Source organism: Impatiens glandulifera, chromosome 9 (assembly GCF_907164915.1).
Source record: "Impatiens glandulifera chromosome 9, dImpGla2.1, whole genome shotgun sequence".
Classification (NCBI taxonomy): Eukaryota; Viridiplantae; Streptophyta; class Magnoliopsida; order Ericales; family Balsaminaceae; genus Impatiens; species Impatiens glandulifera.
The window spans coordinates 31,159,673-31,182,170 of NC_061870.1; the positions used below are offsets into that span (position 1 = coordinate 31,159,673).

Consider the following 22,498-nt stretch of genomic DNA (forward strand, 5'->3'; position numbering starts at 1 on the left):
AATAATAATCGTGAAAATATGGATAAATGAGATAAATTAATTTGTAGAGATAGAGAGAAAAATTATTTAATAAAAGGAGAGAGAAATTAATTAATAAGAAGAAAGATAAAATAATTAATAAAAAGAGAATATTCTATCTGTCAACCCACGTAGCACACCACGTAGGCATCGCGCTCCCAATCGCTGTCTCAGAGTCGCGCTCTCTATCATTCCTCATTTAAATTATCCACCATCACTTTCCTCATTTCACCCTATTTTTAGGGCCATCTGCTCAAATTTCCAAGGGGTGAAGGTTTTGTTCACGCAAAGATTTCTTATTAATAATTTTAAATTTTCATTTTATACAATAAATATTTTAATATTAAATTATCATTACAAATTTTTCTTTAGTTCCAATTATTTTTTTATTAAGCCTTTTATATTTTATTATATTTATTATTTAAAAAATTATAATTTTTTAAAAATATTTTTTTAATGATTATATTAAAATATATTATTAAGCCTAATATATTTTGATAATTTTTTTCTCTTATTTCTTTTATTTTTGCTAGACAAGTAATTTTTTATCAATCAATAATATAATCAAAAATTTCCAAAAATAAATAAATATATAATCAAATATTTCACCAACCAAAATATTTGAAAATAACACAATATCAAACAATAATTTCAAAGTACCCAGCGCAAAAGAGCTGTCTTTGGCTATGATGATATTATCATGTGAATAGTTTAATAATCTTTTTGTGTGGGTTTTTGTCTTGGACAGTAACCATCCAATCCCAAATTCCCAATCCAATCGGGTCCTCGCATTTTTCTCGCACCCAATAAGAGAGACGAGAGAGAGAAGGAAACCCTCATTGTCAAATATACACAGAGAGAGAGAGAAGAGAAAGAGAGTATTAGAGATCTATCTCTCTGTTTGAATCGAGATTAAACGGATCTCTCTTGAGTTCCGTAGTCCTGTCTCCAACAATGGGCATGTGGGATGCTTTGCTCAATTGGCTTCGAAGGTTAGCTACCCTTCTTCTTATTCAACTGTCTCTGCAATATCCCTATTGATTTTTCTTCTCTTGTTGATCGATTGCTTTGTTTGAAACCAATAAATTTATCCGAATGTCTAATCTTTGGAGACGATGAGATGAGGGTTTGGATTTCTGTATAGGATTTTTTGTATATCAATTTTGTTCTTTCTTTTTGTCCTTGGCTTAGATCTTTGAGTTTTGATCGATCGATCAAATAATACGTGCTACTCAATAATTCATCTCCTCATTGTGTTGTTTTCGTTCTTTTACAAATATTATTAATTGAAATGATCATTCATTGTGATATAAGGATATGCATTCTTAATTATGTAAAGAATGAAAATTCAAATTTACAATTTCCCCCCCTCTAATGTGGAATCCTTAGAAGGGGGCTGACTTATTTTCTTTCTAAATTCAGATCATGGGTATTTTAGCTATCTTGCTTAGGCAGGAGAATTTACTTGTTAGGAAACTAGGTTCCCTTTCAAATAAGAACATATAGACAAATATCTCTGGATTCTCTAAACCAACTTGTCTTTTTGCACCAATTTGTCTAACCTCAGTTCAAGAACATGCTAAATAAATTCATAATTTTTGCTTGATTCGCACGTCAAGGTTCCTATAGGTAGAGTTGAAAATGGGTTAAGCTCGATCAGGTCTGTTAGTCTAAGCTACGTCAAGCATCCCATTATGGAATTAGTTCACAAACTTAACCAGGGTGCTCGCTCAGAAGGTTATTTTCATGACTTGTGAACTAAATTTATGGTAGTATTTTATGGTATTTGTTTCAAATTCATTTATATTAGTTTAGTGACCATAAATTACAATAAAAGTTTAGTTAGTACTAGCCTATTGTGAATTACTATATTGTGCTTAAACTTTATAAACGAACTGTGCGTTTTTCCCAGTTTATATTGTCTTGAAATCGAGCCAAATCCAAATGATGTTATATCAAGGCGAACAAGCTAACCCATGAACATCTTAATTCTTTCTGGAACCTAATATGGAATTATTAAAGGTCTATATGTAAAAGAAAAGTTGATACTTTATCAAAGTCAAATCTTCAATGTTTTCATCTTCTTCTTTTTCATTGAGTAAAAGATTACCCTTGTCTAGCCTTGTAACACATATGGTTAGATTGGTCTATGTAGTACTTGTTTGGTGTAAATGAATTCTAATCTCTATTTATGTGGATAAGGAGGTTGTTTGATAATGGGTTATATGGAAATAATCATATTATTGGATTATTTTGATTGATGTATGTTGTTTGGTGAAAAAATGACCAAAACACCCTTCTACTTATTTGTGTTTTTCATATTTTAAAAGGTCAATAAACAAAATTCAATATATTTCCATCAATCTTATCTTCCATATAAATGGGACTTACATAATTTCTTGCAGCCTTTTCTTCAAGCAAGAAATGGAACTTTCCTTGATAGGACTCCAGAATGCTGGGAAGACTTCTCTTGTAAACGTTGTTGCCGTATGTAAATCCAATGCATTTAACGTTTATATGTTCTTTATTTGCTTCTTCTGCTTTAAGGTTTGATTTTGTTCACGGTTTTGCATTTTAGACTGGCGGATACAGTGAAGACATGATCCCTACAGTAAGTTCCCTTCCTTTATTCTTTCTTCTAGTTTAAACATATATTAATTCTATGGCTGCTCAATGAGATGTTAATATGCATTCTGTATTTTTGGTTCTCCAGGTTGGATTCAACATGAGGAAAGTAACTAAAGGGAATGTTACAATAAAGCTATGGGATCTTGGAGGTCAACCCAGATTTAGGAGCATGTGGGAGCGATATTGTAGAGCAGTGTCTGCTATTGTGTATGAAAAAACATTCATCTCATTTCTTTTCTTTCCTTTCCTTTTTACTTTTACTGTCCTTAATTTATTCATAAGTTTTCGAACACAAGGGTCTTAGTTAGAGCTTGTTTGAGGAAGACTTTTAAAATTACATTTTCTTTTAAAACCGTCATTAGATATTGGATATGAGACAATTGTTTTCTTTTTGTGTGTACTGTGTCCAATATGTTCTTCAATTGTAGGTGAAAAGACTAGACTTGATTATTTGGAAGAGAAAAAAAATTAGGAACAAGGGTATTTAGTATTTTAGTTGCTGATTTAAATGATTTGGTTGATGAGATGGAGAGGTTATTTTGATTAAATCCATCATCAAACAAGCCATTAGTTGTTTGGTTTTTAATGTTCCACAATGATGCTTTTTTGGTATAAACTGACTTTGATAAATGTTAATTAAGAGCGGTTGCTGATCTTCTTGATTTTTGCATTTGGTGCACACACAGTTACGTCGTGGATGCAGCTGATACTGAGAACCTCAATATCTCAAAAAGTGAACTTCACGATCTTCTCAGCAAACCTTCTCTTAGTGGCATTCCTTTGCTTGTTCTTGGCAACAAGATTGATAAATCCGGGTCACTCTCCAAAGAATCACTTACTGAGCAGATGTAAGAAACCTTATAGTTTTTATTATTAGAAGTCAAGTCATATTCTCAATTTATACAAATTTTAACATTTCAAAAAAAGAAACTGCAGTTGATTATGTGTTTGATGAATTTTGTGCAGGGGGCTTAAGGATATTACTGACAGAGAGGTTTGCTGCTTTATGATCTCTTGCAAATACTCGACAAACATTGATTCAGTTATTGATTGGCTTGTCAAGCATTCGAAATCAAAGAGCTAAGAGACTTAAAAAAAAAGTTTCAGTTATTTTTTGTGGATATGTACATTGGATTGTTGATTTGGTGAGATTTGCTTTTATCATGTTGAATGTTCATTTGCAGTTCTTTAGTTTCATTTATGGCATGGTTTTAATCTATTTTATGGGTAATTCTGAGTTTGGGTTAGTTTCATTCAGCTTATTAGATCTCATATCTCATATATGTTTGATAGTATTCAACTTATTCAACCGCTAATACTGGGTGTGTTAGATACGTTTAATCGCCCCAACTTATCATTCTAATTTGCTTTAGATTATTATTCAGTTTATTTGTTATACACCAAAGTATGTTTGATTTTATTTATTAGTGACGTCTTATTCAGACGATAATGTATTAACTTATTACGCAATTCCGGTTTATGTTGAAGAAGGTGTCATTTTGTCGCATAGAATATTAACATTTAAATATAAATGTTAGTTATAAAAAGTTTATTTGAAGAAAATTCATATCCATTAAGAAGTTCAATTTGGTAATTCAGCCACCAATTAATATAAATATAAAGTCTTCTTTTTTTATATAGAGGAATGAAAAAAATCTTGACAAGAAGAATGTGTAAGAAATAAAAAAATAAAAATCTTGAGAAGAAGAATGTGTAAGAAATGATAAGTGATATTCTAAGTACATTGAAAATTTAATAAAAGAAAAAAATTTTAGATTTTCAATTTAATTAAAATGTAATACATCATCTTTTACTCATGATGACGAGCTTATCAATATTGATGAAGATTTTTTTACTGTATTTTTTATTAATACCTGAATATATTTTATTAGTATTTATTATATTTTATATATTTATTTATATATAATTATAGAAATAATTAATAGTTTTAAAATATTAATATAAAATATAATAATTAATCATTTAAAATTTTAATAATGTAATATTTTGATTATATTTAACCACTCTCATTTTTATGATGCATAAACTATTTAAAATAAAAATAAAAATAATTTGATATTTAAATATATATATATATATATATATATATATATATATATATATATATATATATATATATATATATATATATATATATATATATATTATATGATTATTTATTATGTTTTATGGATTCATATATATATTTATAGGAATAGTTAGTAGTTTTAAATATTAATATAAAAATAATTGATACATAATTTTTGACATGTTTTCATTTTTTTTTCATTTTAATAATTAATATTATTAAACAAAAAATCTGAAATAAAAATAATAAATTAGTCAATTTAAAATTGTAAAATAAAATAAATAAAAACAGTTTTAACTTTGTAAAATTAATAAATAATACATTTCATTTTATTTAATAGTATAGATAACAAAATCATAAAAGAATTAAATAATATAAGAATTCATACAAAATTTTGTAAAAAAATATCAATTACCCAAAAAAAATCTTATTATATATTTTCTAAATATATATTAATGATCAAAGAATTTAATTATTAAAAATTAAATTTAGGTAACCCAATTATACATACTTATTAATTTTAACAAATTTATTTATTTATCTTAAAGATTTTAACAAGTTTAAAGGTCTAAAAAAACATCAAGACAACCCTAATTTGTACTTTAATAGGTTTTCTGAACTTGCTTAGATAGTTGTTTGTAATATGAAGTCTTTTAACTCCAAGCACAAAAGAAGTAGGCTGGTATGGTTCGTCATGGGGTTATTTATAAAAATAAAAAAAATTAAAGGTATTGACATACATAAAATTAAAATTAATAAGAGAGTATTTTAAAATGAATTAAGTTATGTGTTGATTTATTTTTGCTAAAAAAGTTCTATGCAAACTATATTCTAACAAAATATTTAAATCACTGTAGAATTTGTATTAAAAAAACTTCTATTTGTCCATCACCTTTTTTCCCTTCTCATCTCAATAGTTTTCTTATATTACCCTGTCTCTTGAAACAATCAATTTGGTTGAGAGTCTGTTGGATCTCCAAGCTTTTGATGCAATCCCTTTATGCATTTGAAACAAGATGCATATGAACCTATTCCGACCAAATAACTGTTTCTTTTCAACTAGATCCGAATCCAGATATAGAAATAACAAAGTATATTTAAATCGGGTATGGGGTACGGGCTATGCATCGCTATCAGATTTAGAAATTTTTAAGCCAATATTATCAATTTAGTTTATACATCAGATTAATGGATTCTTTGGTGGCTCTACAAGACTACAACCAAGGTGAAAATTTCTTCAAAAGAAACACCCATTCACAAGCATTTAACTTCACCAAAGTTGTTCATGTTCCTACTAAAGCCTTAAACTTCAACTTTGATAAGTTTCCAGAAGAACCATCACCTAATTAAATTGAAAAAAGGAAATAGAGCTTTGATTCGCAAAATAAAATAAAATATTCAAGGGCAAGCAAGTGTAGTTTATTATTTACCTGCCAGCCATAGGTTTGCTGCAAATTCCATTGTTAATGTTCATCATCATCCTTTGGGTACTCATCTTCATCATCATCCTTCATGTACTTTTCCTGTACTGCAGCAGTTGTGAAAGCTGCTTTGTTAAGAAAAACAAGTGAAACCCTCTTTTGAAGTGTTCAAACAAATTCAACTCAAAACATAAATAAAATTACAGCTCAATGTAATGGCCTGTACTGTCAATAAATTTTTGAAATCTGTTTATGACAAAGTTGTATTTTCAAAAGTGAACTCATGTGAATCCACATCTAACAAAAATAAAGTATTTCAAAATGAGATATCTATTAATCCAGCATTTGCATCTCTTTCGACTCACTTAAAGGACCTTGAAGTTGAAATAAACTCTGGTCTAAAATAAGGGGAAAATGTGAAGTCTTGAGCTAAGTGGTTGAGTTCGATTCCCACTAAAAGCACCAACTTGATTGAAGTTGGATCATGACGGTAGGATACTTCGTCCAGGGAATAAAGTCTTAAAGAAATGTAACAAATCTTGAACTCAAAATGTTGAATTCTCAAGTTTGATTCACACCGATAGCATGGTCTATTTTTACTTACTGGCTAAAGAGAGCATGTAAAGTTAACAAAATAAACTTGAAATAAGGATATCTGTAGTAATCCCAATCAAGAGGACCAGCAGCAATTTTGCTGAACTCAACTGCACTGGCCTCGATGCCTGCAAATATATACCCATTGCTTTTGTCTATAAGCTTGACAAGGTTACCTACACTTTCTTTGTCCTGAAAAGCCAGAGATGTAAATGCATGTTCTTTAAAAAAAATTAACACAGTAGACTACTGGAAATAAATGATTCAGACATGCCTGAATATCCAAAGTTGTAAAATTAACCAGACCATAGCCTTCTATGACATCACAAAGCTCCTTCGTTAGTTTCCTGCATATAGATTAACCGAATAACAGTTATTGCATAGAGAAATGGTTGTCGGACTAAGCACAATTTCAATGATTACGATTTCTCTTGTTATTGAATTTGAGGAGGAAAATCATGTGTATTGGTGTAAATTTGATGAGAATGCAACAACATTTGCACATTTACTTCAAATTTATATGTCGGTCCAAAAAGAGGCTTTACGAAATATATAACTAGAGTGAAGACAAAATTTATATTGGCTGATTTGGAAACAGTTTCTAATTCTGTTTTTGTAACTTGAAATAAGGATATGAGAAACAACCAAAAGAAGTAGTTATGAATCTGAATCAAGATCTAGATGAAAAGAAAAGAAAATGAATGTCTGACTAAATTTAGTTTCCAACCATTTTTGTATCCCAATAGAGAAACAGAAATAAATGTGTTTCCAAAATACTTCATTAGACCTTATAGGACATATTTGAGGTTTTTTTTGGGACACTAATTTTAAACATATTGTAAGGTGGAATTTCTTATTATTCTACTCCATACAAACAAATTGCTTTCATATTCTCACCCAAGGTGGCTCATGTGGTAAGATTAACTTTAATGTCACAAGTTTGATTCCCACTTATGAGCTTTTCATTTAAGATGAAGTTCATGGCAGTGGGATGTTGTGTTAGCCTCCCCCAAGAAAAGAACCCTGATCTCAAAAATAAAATAAAAAATACTTCTATATCAAACTATGTTACATGACTTAGAGGACTATTAGATTATTTTTACCAGCAAAACAAATAGTTAAGTGACTTAACACAAGAGTTAATTATATCAAATAAATGAGAGAAAATTGTATGCCTAATCCCAGCTTTATTTGAATTGCCAGCAGCAGATATTAAGATAACCTATTTATTGAGAAGTTCATCAATCAACCTGTATTTAGCAGAGCGTGGATCCTGATCCAGATGATTTTGCAAGTAAGATAAATCTTCCACATCAGTGTAGAATTCAAGATTAAAAGCTGCAAAGCAGAAAATGATGGATTCAGAGATTAAATAAGAGCTTATGTTCACAAAAAAAGGCAAAAAGATCATTATTGGCACTTTGTTTGCATTTTATCAAAGTGAAAATTAAGTGTTGAATCAATACTGAATTTTTCAGTGCTGAAAGATTTGAGTATCTAAAAAATAAATTATAAATAAACCAATGAAAACATCTAAATTTTAAGTACTTGGTATGTAAGTTGATTTGATAAAATGTAAGACTAATGTGAGAAAAGTACTTAAAAGCTATTTTACACTTAATTTAACACAAGTTCATATATTTTCAGGGTTTAAGTTGTCTTTTGGATGATCCTATAAAAAAGCTAGATTTTATAGCTATACTTTTTTTGCTTAATTTGAGATAACTCTAACTTTTAGATGATTTTAAGTAACTATTATTTATTTATTTTTTAAATTTTAAGTAACTATTATCAAATAAACAAAATTCAAATATGTATTTAAATGATTTTGTGAAGCAGAACTATACTTATATTTTTTGTTTATTGGCAATGGAGGGCAATAAGTGAAAGTAGTAACTTCAGAGAATCCTTGAATAAAGCAATCATAGCTACAAGAGTTTTAGTGAATATAGGAAGCTTTTTGTAATTAATAAAGTGAAAGAGCCTCATAAAACATCAGGTCCTTCAACTTTATATGCAGTATAGCTAAATTTATTCATACCAAGTTTTCCGTAGCTTTCAATGAGATCAATTTTAGAGAGAACATTAATGTGGGGAAGCTCCAGATGCACCATTGTTGAAAGGGAGAGAATCAATGCGCTCACGTATTTCCCAGGATCACTACAAAGGTGTGCGTCTACCAAATGAAGAGCAGTTAACTGCATAACAACAGGATGATATACTTAAATTCTAGTGTGCATGGTAACAAATTTACACAAATGTATTAAAATTGAAAATTCCAGAATGGACATAAACAAGAGAATATCTCATACCCGAAGATCCAACTTCTTTACAAGCTTGTCAATAACGTTCTTAGCATTTGAATGAAGAAAAAACAATTCCACTTGGCCAGGGAAATCAAAAATCAGATAGTGATCTGTACAGGATTTGAATTTTTTGTATTAGAAACTGTTTATCAACCACCAATACATCATTATGGGTTAATGATAGCATGAATCAATGAGCCTATGTTTTGTTAGGGCGTAATTCGAATTAGAAATGGAATTAGGGTCCAATTCCAATTTCTTATACATTAGAATCAAAATTCCAATTCTTATACATTAGAATTACAATTATACAAAACCAAACACAGCGTGAGGAAAATCATAGGAGGGGCAATACATGAAAAGCACGAAAACCAAAATGCTCTCCAGTTACTTAATAAGGTTCTAACCTTTCAAAAGAGGTTTCAACTTGGATTCTAACCAGTCGATGTTCTTCTCCAAGTAATCCATGCAATAGATAAGACCTAGTCAAAACATAACCGAGAAAACATCATTAGTAAGGAGAAGTGTGAACAAAACAAAAATGGTTCAAATGAATCCCCTTTCACTTCAGGATAAAAGTGTGAATGGAAAAAACAAACTAAACCTCCATTTGGACCAAGAGAATGCTCATCCATCACATCACTCAGCTTAATGAGGTCCTCAATATTAATGGCACATTCATACCTACAAATCATGGTCAAGAAAAACAGAAACTTCAAATACACAAAAACTCAAAAACATCAAACAATAGTATACAAGCTCATAGTTGGGGCGCATACGGTAGTGAATCATTAGCAGGATCAAGATTGATAACAGCAACTTTCCTGCAGAAAATTGCAGTAAAATGATTTCTATGATTATAAACTCCACATAAAGGTAAGATGAATTATGAGCATATAAGTAACATATTTGGTACGATATGCTCAAAATTTGAAACCAGTAAATATACTGCTGAGCGTGCAAATAGAGTACAAACAGAAGGCATATTGTTAAAAGTAAATGTGCAACACACAAAGGAGCGAATTATTGACCTTCCTATAAGCTGGAGAAACTGAGACATGCCATTGCAATAAGTAGTCTTCCCAGAGCCCGGTGGACCAATTACCACTTGACCAAACACCATCCTCAAGAGATTCGTTCTTCAATTCAGAGAGAACAGGATCCCAAAGAGGAAGAAAGTGCCACAGCCTGCAGCGTAAGCTAAACAAATAGTGAACAAGACCTCATAAGCTCAATATCGACCCATTGTTAATCATGATTTTGATGACGTTTGAAGAGAAAACGACCACGTAACAGGCATATGAAATATAGAAACCATTTCTGCAAACATCCCAGGACCTCGGAGATGACGGGGATATCACCTCTTATTGCCGCTAGGGCTAGGCTTAGAGTTCTTAGAGAGTAGTAAAAACAATTAAACCCTTTAACTAATATTTCGTATAAATTTCACTCTAGTCTTATAGAGATATAGGAAGATAGAAACTCACGTTCATCTGCAAGGAGACGCACTCCACCGTTTCTCAAGAGTCGGCTCTGTTGAGTGAGCCTCTAAAACTTTATACTGGAAATTAGAAAAACAAACCAATTCTTTATACTTTCAAGTAATCACCACTAAACACAAAGAATTTATTTGGTAAAACTGAAAATTAAACATAATGCTAGCAGCAGCAGATTGGTATGCCGGAACATCGTCAACAAATAGTTATCAATGCAAGATTCTGAGTTATCTGAATCCAATGATCAATAAATAGAAAATTTCTTCTATCTTCTAGCTTATTAAGGTAGTTAGGGTTTTTTTACTTTTAAAATATGAGTTGCCATTCAAACAAGAAATGAAAATAATGAAAGGAACTCAAACGAAGAAGAAGCCGAAGTCTACCTTCCGACGGTCTGCTTCACTAAAAGACGAGGCTAAGGGAGATGAAGACGGTGATGGCGACGACGACGGCGCGGGAGAGGGGACAATGGGTCGGGCCGGGGAGGGTTTAATCGTATTTGAGACTATGAAATAGAAAGACTTCTAAATTAAGGTTAGTTTCAAATATATTTTATTTACAAGATATTAATTCTTATTAAATAGAATAGATTTAATAAAGTGTATAAGAATAGTTAATTTATAAATAATAAAAAATAACATTTAAAAAAACAATTTTAGAGACGAATTTATGCAGACTAACTCTAGAGACGAACTCATTTGAATATAATAATAATGAGTAATGAAGACAAGCAAGTTGAGTAAACCAATTAAATTATGTCGGAAGAATCTCTACTCAACATTCTCAACAGTAAAATTGATCTTTATCCGAGAGTTGGTAATCATCGTCGAAAAAAATTATGTCAAATAATAATTTATCATCTACAAATATTGTCAAAATAACAAGAAAATCATAGAAATCATTATAATATGTTTGTAAAATGTCCATATGATAGATAAATTCAAAAACTCTTTATAAAAAAGCAAAAAAAAAAAACTTTAAATCCGACAGATCATCTCATTTGTTGCAAAGAAGAAGATGAATACGAACTTGAGAAATTGTCACCAACACGAATAAGAGTATCAGCAGTAGACGACCTATCAAAGATTAAGAATATTATTCGAAATTACAAAAATCAGAGATGACAAATCCGATTCGACTAAATAAATTATCGTACCAAACAAAACACAACACCATCAAATCTGAGTGGTGAAAAGAGAAATAAGGCACCGACACAAGCTAGATGATTTTTCAACTTCTCTAAAAAAAATGTTTTTTATAGAGAGAGAAAATTGTGTTTAATTAAATTTATTCTCAGATAATATATATATAATAATAAAATATTTGTGATTAAAAATATATGAATCAAATATTTGATTGACCAAAGTGGTGAGGTCACGAGTTTAAATATTTGATTGAGATTGATGGTTGATTTGTCGAGTGATGACAGTCACATGAAAGTATGATTGAGATTAATGTTTGGTTTGCTAAGAGATATGAGATGTATGAAAGTATGATTGTGATTGGTGGTTGATTTGCCGAAAGATAAGAGGCGCATGAAAGGTGAATGTGATTAGTGGTTGGTTTGTCGAGGAATAAAAGACCGGTAACATATTATTTTCTAAGGGATAAGAGACGTGTGAAAGTGTGGTTGTGATATGGTTTATCGAGCGATAAAATGTCAGTAACAAATTATCGCGAGGTCACGAGATTAGAGGTCAATTGAGATTGGTGGTTGGTTTGCTACGGATAAAAAGTGTGTGAAAGTGTGATTGTGATTGGTGTTTGGTATGCTAAAAGGGATAAAAAGCGTGTGAAATTATGATTGAGATTTGTAGTTGTTTTGTCGAGGAATAAGAGGCGCATTCAAGTGTGATTGGGATTGGTAGTTGGTTTGTCGAGGAATAAAAGACGTGTGAAAGTATGATTTGGATTGGCGATAGGTTTGCTGAGGGATAAGAGACCAATAAAAAATGAGATATTGTTGGTTAAAAAATACGTGAATCAAATATTTGATTGACCAAAATGTGAGGTCACAAAGTTAAAGGTCGATTAAGATTAGTGGTTGGTTTGCCGATGGATAAAGATGTGTGAAAGTGTGATTGTGATGTAGTTTACTAAGGGATATAAGAGGTCGGTAACAAATGATCATGAAGTCACGAGATTATAAATCGATTGAGATTAGTGGTTGATTTGCCGAAGAACAAGAGACGTGCTAAAGTGTGATTGTAATTGGTGGTTAGTTTACCGAGGGATAAGAAGCATGTGAAAGTATGATTGAGATTGGTGAATGATTTTTCGATGGATAATAGACTAGTAACATTAGTTTGTCGATGGATAATAGGTCGGTAACATTAGTTTGTTGAGGGATAAAAAACGTGTGAAAATGTGATTGTGATGAGGTTTGTCGATGAATTAAAAGTCGATCGTGAGGTCACGAGATTAGAGGTCGATTGATATTGAAAGTTGGTTTGTCGATGGACAAGAGTCATGAGAAAGTGTGATTGGTTTGCCGATAGATAAGAGGCGTGTGAAAGTGTGATTATGATTGGTGGTTGGTTTGACGATGAATAAGAAGTGTGAAAGTGTGATTGAGATTGGTGATTGGTTTTTTAATGAATAAGAAGCCTAATAATAATGAATCGTAAAACCATGAGATTACAGGTCGATTGTGGTTGGTGATTGGTTTGTCGAGGGAGTAGAGACATATGAGTGTGAAAATTAGAAGTCACGAGATAAGATGTCAATTGAGATTGGTAGTTGGTTTGCCGAGGGATAAGAGGTCGGTAACATTGAGATTTATGGTTGGTTTATCGAGAGATAAAAGGTTGATTCAGGTCGGTGAATGGTTTGTCGAGGGATAAGAAATGCGTGTGAAAGTGTGATTGAGATTGATAGTTGGTTTTCCGAGGGATAAGAGGTCGGTAACATTGAGATTTATGGTTCGTTTATCGAGAGATAAAAGGTTGATTCAGGTCGGTGAATGGTTTGCCGAGGGATAAGAAATGCGTGTGAAAGTGTGATTGAGATTGGTGGTTGATTTGTCAAGGGATAAGAAAAATGTGAAAGTGTGATGTCACGATATGAAGATATTCATTGTGATAGCCTGATTTTAATACTTCTATCTAAATTTAATCTAATAGGAATCCCGATCTTAGAACATAATCTTCTTCTTAACAAGAAGTTCATTTTATCATTTTCTTAGAATATTAAGCAGACTTTAACTCCTTTCTCCCTTATAGTAGCAATTCTGACAACAGATGCGGATTATGTAGCAAATGCCGCTGATGCGTTACACATTCAGTTGGATAGCTTTCCTTGAGCAGATAGGACACATCGCCAGTTGTTAGTTTAACGAGATATAAGAGACATGTAAAAGTTATGAGGTCACGAGATAAGAGGTCAATTAGAATTGGTGGTTGGTTTGACGAGGGATAAGAGACCGATAATAAATTATCATAAGGTCACAAGATTAAATGTCGAATGTGATTGGTGATTGGTTTGTCGAGGGATCAAAGACATGTAAAAGTGTGAGGTTACGAGATGAGACGTTGATTGAGATTGATGATTTAATTTGCCAAGGGATAAGATACCGTTAAGAATGAGATTGATAGTTGATTTGTTTAGGGATAAGAGGCCGGTAACAAAGTATAATAAAGTGACGAGATTAAAGGTCGATTGTGAATGGTGGTTAAAAATATATGTGAATGAGATGTTAATTGGCTGAAGTGTGAGGTCACGAGATTATAGGTCAATTGAGAATGGTAGTTGGTTTGGCGAGTGATAAGATACATTTGAAAGTGTGAGGTTACGAAATGAATAGGTCAATTGAGATTTTGGTGGTTGATTTGGCAAGAGGTAAGAGACATGTGAAAGTGTGAGGTCGCGAGATGGGAGGTCAATTGAGATTTTAGTGGTTGATTTGGCAAGAGGTAAGAGACATGTGAAAGTGTGTGAGGTCATGATATTAGTAATGAGAGTTGTCCATTTGGAAAAAGAATATCAGTGGTTAAATGTGTGAATGAGATGGTTGGTTGACCGAAGTGTGAAAGTATGCACAAGATGAGAGGTTGAATGCATTGATTGTTGATTTGCCGAAGTAAGAGTAAAGAGGTCGCATTAATGATATGAGATGGTTGAATTACAAAATACTCGAAGTGAGATCACGATATTATGAATGAGAGGTTCATTGAAGAACAAAAAAATATCGGTGGTTAAATATATGAATAAAATTGTTGTTTTACCGAAGAAGTGAGGGTAAAAAGAGTGGTTATATGATGAGATGATTTGTTTGTCAAGTAAGGGTAAAATATGTTGATACTATTGATATGGTTGGGTGCAATAGTGAAGTCAAGCAATTCGAATTATGAAAAATCTATTAGATAAGAAAATATATTGTTGGTTGACCGAAGAAATGAGGGTAAAAGGTCAAAGAGGAAAAGTGGTGACTTAATGAGAAAAAAAATTAAATAAATGTCTATTTATCAAATTTGTTATCCTTTGTTTCTTTTTTAAATGAATAACAAAAACAAGAGGAAGAAGACGTCCAGGAAGAAGACGTCCATTGGACTGTTTTAACTATTGAAGTTTTTCATATTTAGATCATATATGTTGACGAATGAAGGCGATGAAAATGATGACGACAAAGAAGCAAGTGTTATTTATTTTAACTTTGTAAATATGAATTTTACTTATTTTTCAACTCATTAGGTTAATTTGAACTAATAATTTATCTGAAAAATTATAATTAAACACATTTAAATCATTTATAAATAAATTTTTAATTTTTAAGCAAACGTGTTTTCTCTCTTTATTTTTTTTCAAATTTATTCTCTTATTTTTTTTTTTCATTTTTTATATAATTTTATTTAATTATTGAATTCATTATTTATATAAAATTATTATATTTATAAAATTATTTGTTTACCCACAAAATGTTTATCTAAAAACACAAATTTAAATATTTATTGTTATTGGAAATAATATTATGTTATTTTATAAATAAACAATTACAATTTTTAGATACTAAATATTAAAAAATTATTAGCAAGGAAAATTAAAAAAATATGAAGATTTAACAAACAAACAACAAAAATTAACAAAATTATATATAGTTTTAGTTTTATAATTGTTAAAAAAGTTTAACAGATTAAATTATAAAAAATATAATAAAAAAATTAAATAATAAAAAACAAAACATATAACAAATAATATATTAAGGGATGTTTGGTTCAAATAGGGGAAAGAGAATAAAATTATGATTGATAAATGTGTGAAATGAGAATGAATATGATGGATAAAAATGTAGTGTTGTGGTTAAGAGTTTTAATCATTTCTATTTTCATTGATAATGTTTGAAATTATAAAAGAAAAATTATAAATATAATTTTGTTATTAAAATTAAGATTAATATTTTAATTTATTATTTTTATTAAATTAAAAATATAAAATATTATTTTATTTATAACATTTTTAATATATAAAAAATATTTAAATGACATAATTTAATAAAATATAAACATCTAATATTTTATCATATTAATTATATTTTTTTTTAAATAAAAATACTTATAGAAAAAAATGTTGAATGTTTCAATTTTTTTACTAATTATAAATAAATAATTACCTATTAAATATAAGATAAAGTCTTTCAAATATTATATATTAATAGTAGAAAAATACATTTAAATTAAATATAACATTTTTTTAATAATATATTATAACATGGTATACTTTTTTTAATAATAACTTTTGTTAAAATATTTCATATTTAATTTTTTTTTAATATATTTTATATAAAATTGCTATTTTAGTTTTAGCTTTATATTTTATATTTTAATTTATTTATTTTAATTTTATTATTAATATATAATATTTAAAATTAATTTTATTATTATTAGTTAGTGTAATTATTATTAAAATTTTATTTTAAATGATTCTTTAATATTATTTAAATAATTGAAATTATTTCTTTAATAAATAAATAAAATTTGTTATTATGTTAATTATAAAATAATCGTATAATATAATTATAAAATATATATATATATATATATATATAATATTATAATTATAATTATGAGAGAAAGAAAATAAGAGAGTGGAAATAATGGGAGAGAAAGTATATTGATCAGATTCATTCCTTCTAATGTAGAGAGAATCAAATGTTTTATCATTCATGAGTATCCATGAGTATCCGGAAATCAAATAAATTTCATAATCAAAACCACCAACCAAACATCTCAATTATTACTCCATTCTAATTTTCATTCCTTAGTACAAAACCACCACATACTAAAAATAAAAAATAATTACTTTTAATTTTTTATTTTAATAAAAATTTATAGAAATTAATATATTCATATAATTTATTTAAAATTAAATTATTTAATTTAAGTAATTTATTAACATCTTTATCCAATATTTCTCAGTATAAGATGAGTAAAATAACCCTTAATTGAAGGGCAAAATAGGGACTTTCAATCTTCGATGGTCACATGACTCACATCTCTTGGCGCCAATTTTATCGTCTGCCGTTTGGAAACGCCGTTAGCCTCGAGGTTCCCTTTTCACGTCGTCAAAGCAGCTCCTTATAGCAAAGTCCCAAATTTTCTTCTCTTGATGCACATTAACCCGTCAGCTTCATTCTCATTATTTTCCTTCTTTGAACTTATATTGGGCTAAATCAGCTTATTGGGTTCGGCTTGGTCTTTGGACTGGGTTCAGCCCAGTTGAAAATAAACTTAAGAATCCAAAATTTTGTATTTATTTTTATTTTTCTATACTAATTTTATTTAATTTATATAATATTTTTAATAACTAATTTGTATTTATTTTCTATACTAATTAATTATTAAATTCAATCTCATGCAATGAATAGTATATAAATATTTTAAAAATAAATATGTTAGCTTGAGATTAAAAAATAAAAAATAAGGATTTACAACTTTTAAGTTAAAATATGAAAAAAAAAAATATGTTGGAAAGGAAAGAATATATATATATATATTATTTGTTTTTTAAATTTTTGTTTGTTTATTAAATTATTTGTTTGAATTTAGATCAACACGATTATTAACAGTTACAAATGTAATTCAATATTTTACAATCTATTATTTAAAAAGAATGAAGGAATTTTTTTTTTTTTTTTAATATATAGTAAACATCATTTCAGAAATTCAATTTACAACATTTGAAAATTAATAAAATTCAATTATAATCCTTAAGGATAAACAATGGTATACACTTCATTTATTATGATTAAATTAAAATTAAGTGATAATTAATCTCATTTGTATATTTTTGGAAGTTAATTTTCTTTTTCTTTTTTATAACTAAATAAAATTACTTTACATGTAGAAGTTATTAAAATTTATCTATACTTACATATTTATTCAAAGAGTAACGATAATAAACTATGATCTCAAATGTGCTTATGAATTTTCTTTCTTCTCTCATTTATTAATATTTTTTATTTTTCTTAAATTTTAAACTCTAAATTCTAAAATCTTTAACCTAATCTCTTATTAAAAAATAAAAGTAAAAATTAGAAAAAAGAGATGAGAAAATAGAAAAAAATTAGGGGAGCAAGGAGAAAAAATTATTAATAATTATATTATTTTTTATTTAAATAATAAGTCATCAAAATTTAAATAAAATATATAAATATTTTAAAAATAAAACGTTAAAAATTCTTTCACTTAATCCCCTATTAATAAATAAAATTAAAAAGAAAAGAAAAAAAATAATTTGGTTAATAAGTAAAAAAAAAAAAAAGGAGAAGAGTGAGGAGATAAAATTTATTAATAATTATATGATTTTTTAAATTTAAATAATAAGTCATCAAAATTTAAATAAAATATATAGTAATTATTAAATTTATTTTTTTAATTAATTTTTCAATATTATTCGGTCTTACAATTATAAATAATTTAAAATTATAAATATTATTATTAATAGTATATATACACATAATTTATATAATTTTAAAATATATTTATTAGTTGATAATTTATAAAATTTAATAATTAAAAAAAATATTATATTAATATAGGTAAAATTATACCATTTTAAAAATATTTATTATTTATATAATCTTTAGTTTTTAAAACCCTAAATTCTTTCAATCTAAAACTCTAATACTTAAACTAAACGTTAGAACTTAAACCTAATCTCGATAAAAAAAACAATGTAAAAGAAGGAGGAAAGAGGAAAGTAAAAAAATCGGTTAAAAAGTGAGGAGATAAATTTATTAATAATTATATTATTTTTTATTTAAAGAATAAGTCATCAAAATTTAAATAAAATATATATTAATGATTAAATTCAAATTTATTTATTTTATTTTTTTAATTAAATTTTTGTTAATTAACTTTTCAATATTACTCAGTCTTACAATTACATAAATAATTTAAAATTATATATATTATTATTAATATATATACACGTAACATATATAATTTTAAAATATATTTATTGGTTGATTATTTACAAAATTTAATAATTAAGAACAAAATATTATATTAATATATATATATATATATATATATATATATATATATAAAATTATACAATTTTAAAAAATATTTATTATTTATATAATTTTTTCCCTTTCAAATATATAATTATATAAAATCTTACGTATAATTTATAGTTTATACTAATTCTGATTAAATTTTTAAATACATAATATAATTTTTAGTTTGATTTGAATGAGTTGTAATTAATTTATTTTTTTTAAATATGAAATAGAAATTAGTGATTTTTTTTGTTTATATTAAAAAATAAAAGGTATTATAAATTCAATTTTTATTTTTATAAAAAAGAAAGAAAGAGTATACTATATAGGCTTAGTCAATCATATATTCTAGGCAAATAAATCTCAACAAAAGTTTGAAACAAATATATATATAAGGCGGGGCTTAGTAACGGATAAATCATAGTTTAAATCATCGATCATCTCTATTCAAGAATTCCTTTTCGAAACCTAAATTGAATTGCAAATTCCTCAGGTAGATTATAGATACGTTTGGAATATATATTAAGGTTTCATGTTCTTGCCCTACACATATCATAAATAATGTTGGCTTTTAAGATTGTGTGCTGGAAAAATTAGGGTTTTTTTTGTTTGATCTATATGATCATATTTTGTTCAAATTGTAAATTTCAGCGAGCTTGAAAGTTTATACGGATTGATAATTTTCACTTAAAAAGTTATGATATGAATGACCTTTTGTAAAAAAAAGATTGTTGCTTTATATGGATTTTCTCTTTTCTCATTCGATCAAACTGGTTCATATAATTTACGTTCTTGTGAAGTAATCTATGAGTTTTAACATTGGCAGCGTGAGACACTTTTGAGTTCTTGTGAACCTACTTCAAATGGATATTCATGCACACATGTCAGGACAAATCTCTGGTCAGGTATTGAATCAAGGTGGTACTCAGCTGTCTGGGCTATCTCAGCAGAATGATGGTATTCTTCCTAACTTGATTCAGAACTTGGATGGGCAATGTAATAAAACAGTTCCAATGGATCCTGAGACAATTAAAGTGCGCAAAATTATTATAGAGAAGATGTAAGATGTTCTACTCTACACCATTCCTGTTAAGTGTTAACTAAAACTCTTCACTTTTATCTGGTTTCATGCATTTAGACGCTTGATTTCTTTTTGAACAGATTGTTATTCTTTATGATGTTACTATTAACACAATAAAGTATCAATTGTTTCGATTCCTTTTTCCTGGGGAGGAGTTCAATTTTATGGATTGTGTTGTGCAATCTGTCCTGCACTTTTGGGTGAATATTTGCATCTAGGTTTTCCATTGGCTAGTAACAACATCTGCCTAAAGATATCTTGTTAAAGATTGCTGCAAGCAATTATAGTTACCTTTTCCTTCATCATTAATGGAATTCTAGTATTTCAGAATGATTACATGTTATGAAAAATTTTCATTATTACATGTTAAGGTGTGCTTCCTATTGTTGGAAAATGCTGATGAACTATCTGTTATTTCCCAGCTATAAACTGGTAATGCAACGGGAACATTTAATTCGAGGGATACCCACCGAAAGGATACTGGATATTGTAAGACGCTTGGAGGAGGGTATATACAGAATGTCAACTACTAAGGTTGTTCTCACTAAAATTCTACATTACATTTATTGGCATTGCACAGTGCACTTTTTTATTCTTTATATTTTCCTCACTTCTAGTTGTATACGCTATACACTTTTGATGGTGGTATGTTCTTGAATATACTAGGAGGATTATATGAACTTGGAGACATTAGAGACTCGCTTGCATATCCTGATCAGACGTCCTTCTCAGAATAATCATAACCAACAATATTCACAAGTTGTCAATTCTTCTTCTTCTGTTGGAACAATGATTCCAACTCCTGTTATGCCTCAAAGCAGTAATCCAAGCATGATGGCAACATCCTCCATGGACTCTTCCGTAATTGTTACCAATGGAGGCAATGGAATTGCTGCTTCTGCTCTCAACAATGGAAATGCATTGTCATATGGTAATGGACCTTTAACGAACATAAATGGCAACTAGTTCTGTTCATTTCATGGAATCTTAAAGTATTTAGTTGATCAGATTAAATGTTTTGTAATATTTGTTTGTACCAATTTTTGCAGGGTCGTTGTCTAATATGCATCAACAGTCATCTACAAATTTTTCAATCAATCCCATTACGAACATGTTACAACCATCAACTGATTTACAAAGAATGTCAAGCCATATGATCCTTACACCAGGATTTAATAATAACAATAATCAGTCATCCATGAACTTGGAACCTCCCAATGGTTCTAATGGATTTTCAAATGCTGAAGCTACAATAATGTCACAATCAGTACAACAAAAGCATCATGTTGGTGGTCAGAACAGCCGTATACTGCAGAATCCTGGAAGCCATTTTGGTGCTGGTATGAGATCTGTTGTGCCGCAGAACTCTTATGGGTTCCCTAATGGAGGTTTAGGTGGTGGTTTTGGTGCAGTAGGAAATAATATGCAACTAGTTAATGCTCCTGGAACTTCTGAAGCCTACTCAAATGCCACACCTTATGGGCAAGATAACATCTTACAATCGCAGTACCACCAACAATTTCAGCAGCAGCCTAATCAGTTTCAACATCAACAATTCATCCCGCACCAACAACAGAGGCGACAAAATCAGCAGTCCCATATTTTGTTGAGAAATGATAGTTTTGACCAATCTCACCTGTTATCTAATGTAGGAAGCCAACAGAAATGGCTATTGTTTATGTGGCATGCTCGTGGATGCAAGACTCCAGAAGAGGAATGCCCTGAAGCTTACTGCATAATGGCTAAGAAACTCTGTAGGCACATGGACATGTGCAACAACTCCCAATGTGTTTTTTCACTCTGCATTGCTACCAATAAGTTGATCAATCATAACAATCAGTGCAGGGACCCAGAATGTCCTGTTTGTATTCCAGTTAGGAGAATTTTGGAAATGCACCAAAAAGCTGGGGAACATTCAGATGTGAATTCTGAAGTGCAACGTTCAGTTGGTGGGATTTGCAAACCCTCTAGTGGTGGAAATGCATTTTTTAAGCCAGCTCCACTATTTGTTGATGCTTCTGAAGATAGACAACCTTCTTCAAAACGCATAATGCTAGAGACAAAACATGGTATAGATCATCCAACTTGTAATACTTGCATGCCAGTGAAACCTGAGGGGTCTGGAGTGAAGGGACCTTTCCGTGGAGAGTCTCACTCAAAACATGGTCTAGATAATCCAACTATTAATACTTGCATGCACCAAAAATCTGGGGAACATTCAGATGTGAATTCTGAAGTGCAACGTTCAGTTGGTGGGATTTGCAAACCTTCTAGTGGTGGAAATGCATTTTTTAAGCCAGCTCCACTATTTGTTGATGCTTCTGAAGATAGACAACCTTCTTCAAAACGCATAAAGCTAGAGACAAAA

The 22,498-nt window shown here is 29.1% G+C and overlaps 3 protein-coding genes across 3 annotated transcripts; 2 read left to right on the forward strand and 1 right to left on the reverse strand.

The window, feature by feature from the left end:
• The first annotated feature begins 811 nt into the window (after positions 1 to 811).
• LOC124916664 (ADP-ribosylation factor-like protein 8b) lies at positions 812 to 3,877 on the forward strand. The gene is made up of 6 exons (XM_047457411.1): positions 812 to 1,010; positions 2,424 to 2,505; positions 2,597 to 2,629; positions 2,732 to 2,853; positions 3,333 to 3,494; positions 3,613 to 3,877. Exons 1-6 carry the CDS (start codon positions 973 to 975, stop codon positions 3,728 to 3,730), a joined length of 555 nt encoding a protein of 184 aa, XP_047313367.1. The 5' UTR covers positions 812 to 972; the 3' UTR covers positions 3,731 to 3,877.
• Positions 3,878 to 5,829: 1,952 nt separating this feature from the next.
• Positions 5,830 to 11,071, reverse strand: LOC124914751 (GPN-loop GTPase QQT1-like). Its single transcript, XM_047455359.1, has 13 exons — positions 10,936 to 11,071; positions 10,544 to 10,617; positions 10,088 to 10,244; positions 9,836 to 9,880; positions 9,661 to 9,740; positions 9,464 to 9,538; positions 9,063 to 9,166; positions 8,792 to 8,948; positions 8,001 to 8,088; positions 7,025 to 7,097; positions 6,812 to 6,942; positions 6,166 to 6,274; positions 5,830 to 6,077 (listed from the first exon to the last, which is right to left on the reverse strand). The coding sequence occupies exons 3-12, from the start codon at positions 10,177 to 10,179 to the stop codon at positions 6,199 to 6,201; spliced, it is 921 nt and encodes a 306-aa protein (XP_047311315.1). The 5' UTR covers positions 10,180 to 10,244; positions 10,544 to 10,617; positions 10,936 to 11,071; the 3' UTR covers positions 5,830 to 6,077; positions 6,166 to 6,198.
• A 9,694-nt stretch (positions 11,072 to 20,765) lies between these two features.
• Positions 20,766 to 22,484, forward strand: LOC124916231 (histone acetyltransferase HAC1-like). Its single transcript, XM_047456961.1, has 3 exons — positions 20,766 to 21,061; positions 21,180 to 22,378; positions 22,458 to 22,484. Exons 1-3 carry the CDS (start codon positions 20,806 to 20,808, stop codon positions 22,482 to 22,484), a joined length of 1,482 nt encoding a protein of 493 aa, XP_047312917.1. The 5' UTR covers positions 20,766 to 20,805.
• The last annotated feature ends 14 nt before the right edge of the window (positions 22,485 to 22,498 follow it).

What these genes read in the sequence shown, in the direction of transcription:
- LOC124916664 (XM_047457411.1), top strand. Translation starts at nt 973, where the DNA reads ATGGGCATGTGGGATGCTTTGCTCAATTGGCTTCGAAG. An exon ending in GTGAAGACATGATCCCTACA is followed by an intron (nt 2,630 to 2,731) that starts GTAAGTTCCCTT and finishes TTGGTTCTCCAG; the next exon opens with GTTGGATTCAACATGAGGAA. An exon ending in GAATCACTTACTGAGCAGAT is followed by an intron (nt 3,495 to 3,612) that starts GTAAGAAACCTT and finishes AATTTTGTGCAG; the next exon opens with GGGGCTTAAGGATATTACTG.
- LOC124914751 (XM_047455359.1), bottom strand. Translation starts at nt 10,179, where the DNA reads ATGGTGTTTGGTCAAGTGGTAATTGGTCCACCGGGCTCTGGGAAGACT. An exon ending in CCTGCTAATGATTCACTACC is followed by an intron (nt 9,741 to 9,835) that starts GTATGCGCCCCA and finishes CATGATTTGTAG; the next exon opens with GTATGAATGTGCCATTAATA. An exon ending in GTTGAAACCTCTTTTGAAAG is followed by an intron (nt 9,167 to 9,463) that starts GTTAGAACCTTA and finishes AATCCTGTACAG; the next exon opens with ATCACTATCTGATTTTTGAT.
- LOC124916231 (XM_047456961.1), top strand. Translation starts at nt 20,806, where the DNA reads ATGAACTTGGAGACATTAGAGACTCGCTTGCATATCCTGATCAGACGT. An exon ending in TGGAAATGCATTGTCATATG is followed by an intron (nt 21,062 to 21,179) that starts GTAATGGACCTT and finishes CAATTTTTGCAG; the next exon opens with GGTCGTTGTCTAATATGCAT. An exon ending in ATTCTGAAGTGCAACGTTCA is followed by an intron (nt 22,379 to 22,457) that starts GTTGGTGGGATT and finishes ATGCTTCTGAAG; the next exon opens with ATAGACAACCTTCTTCAAAA.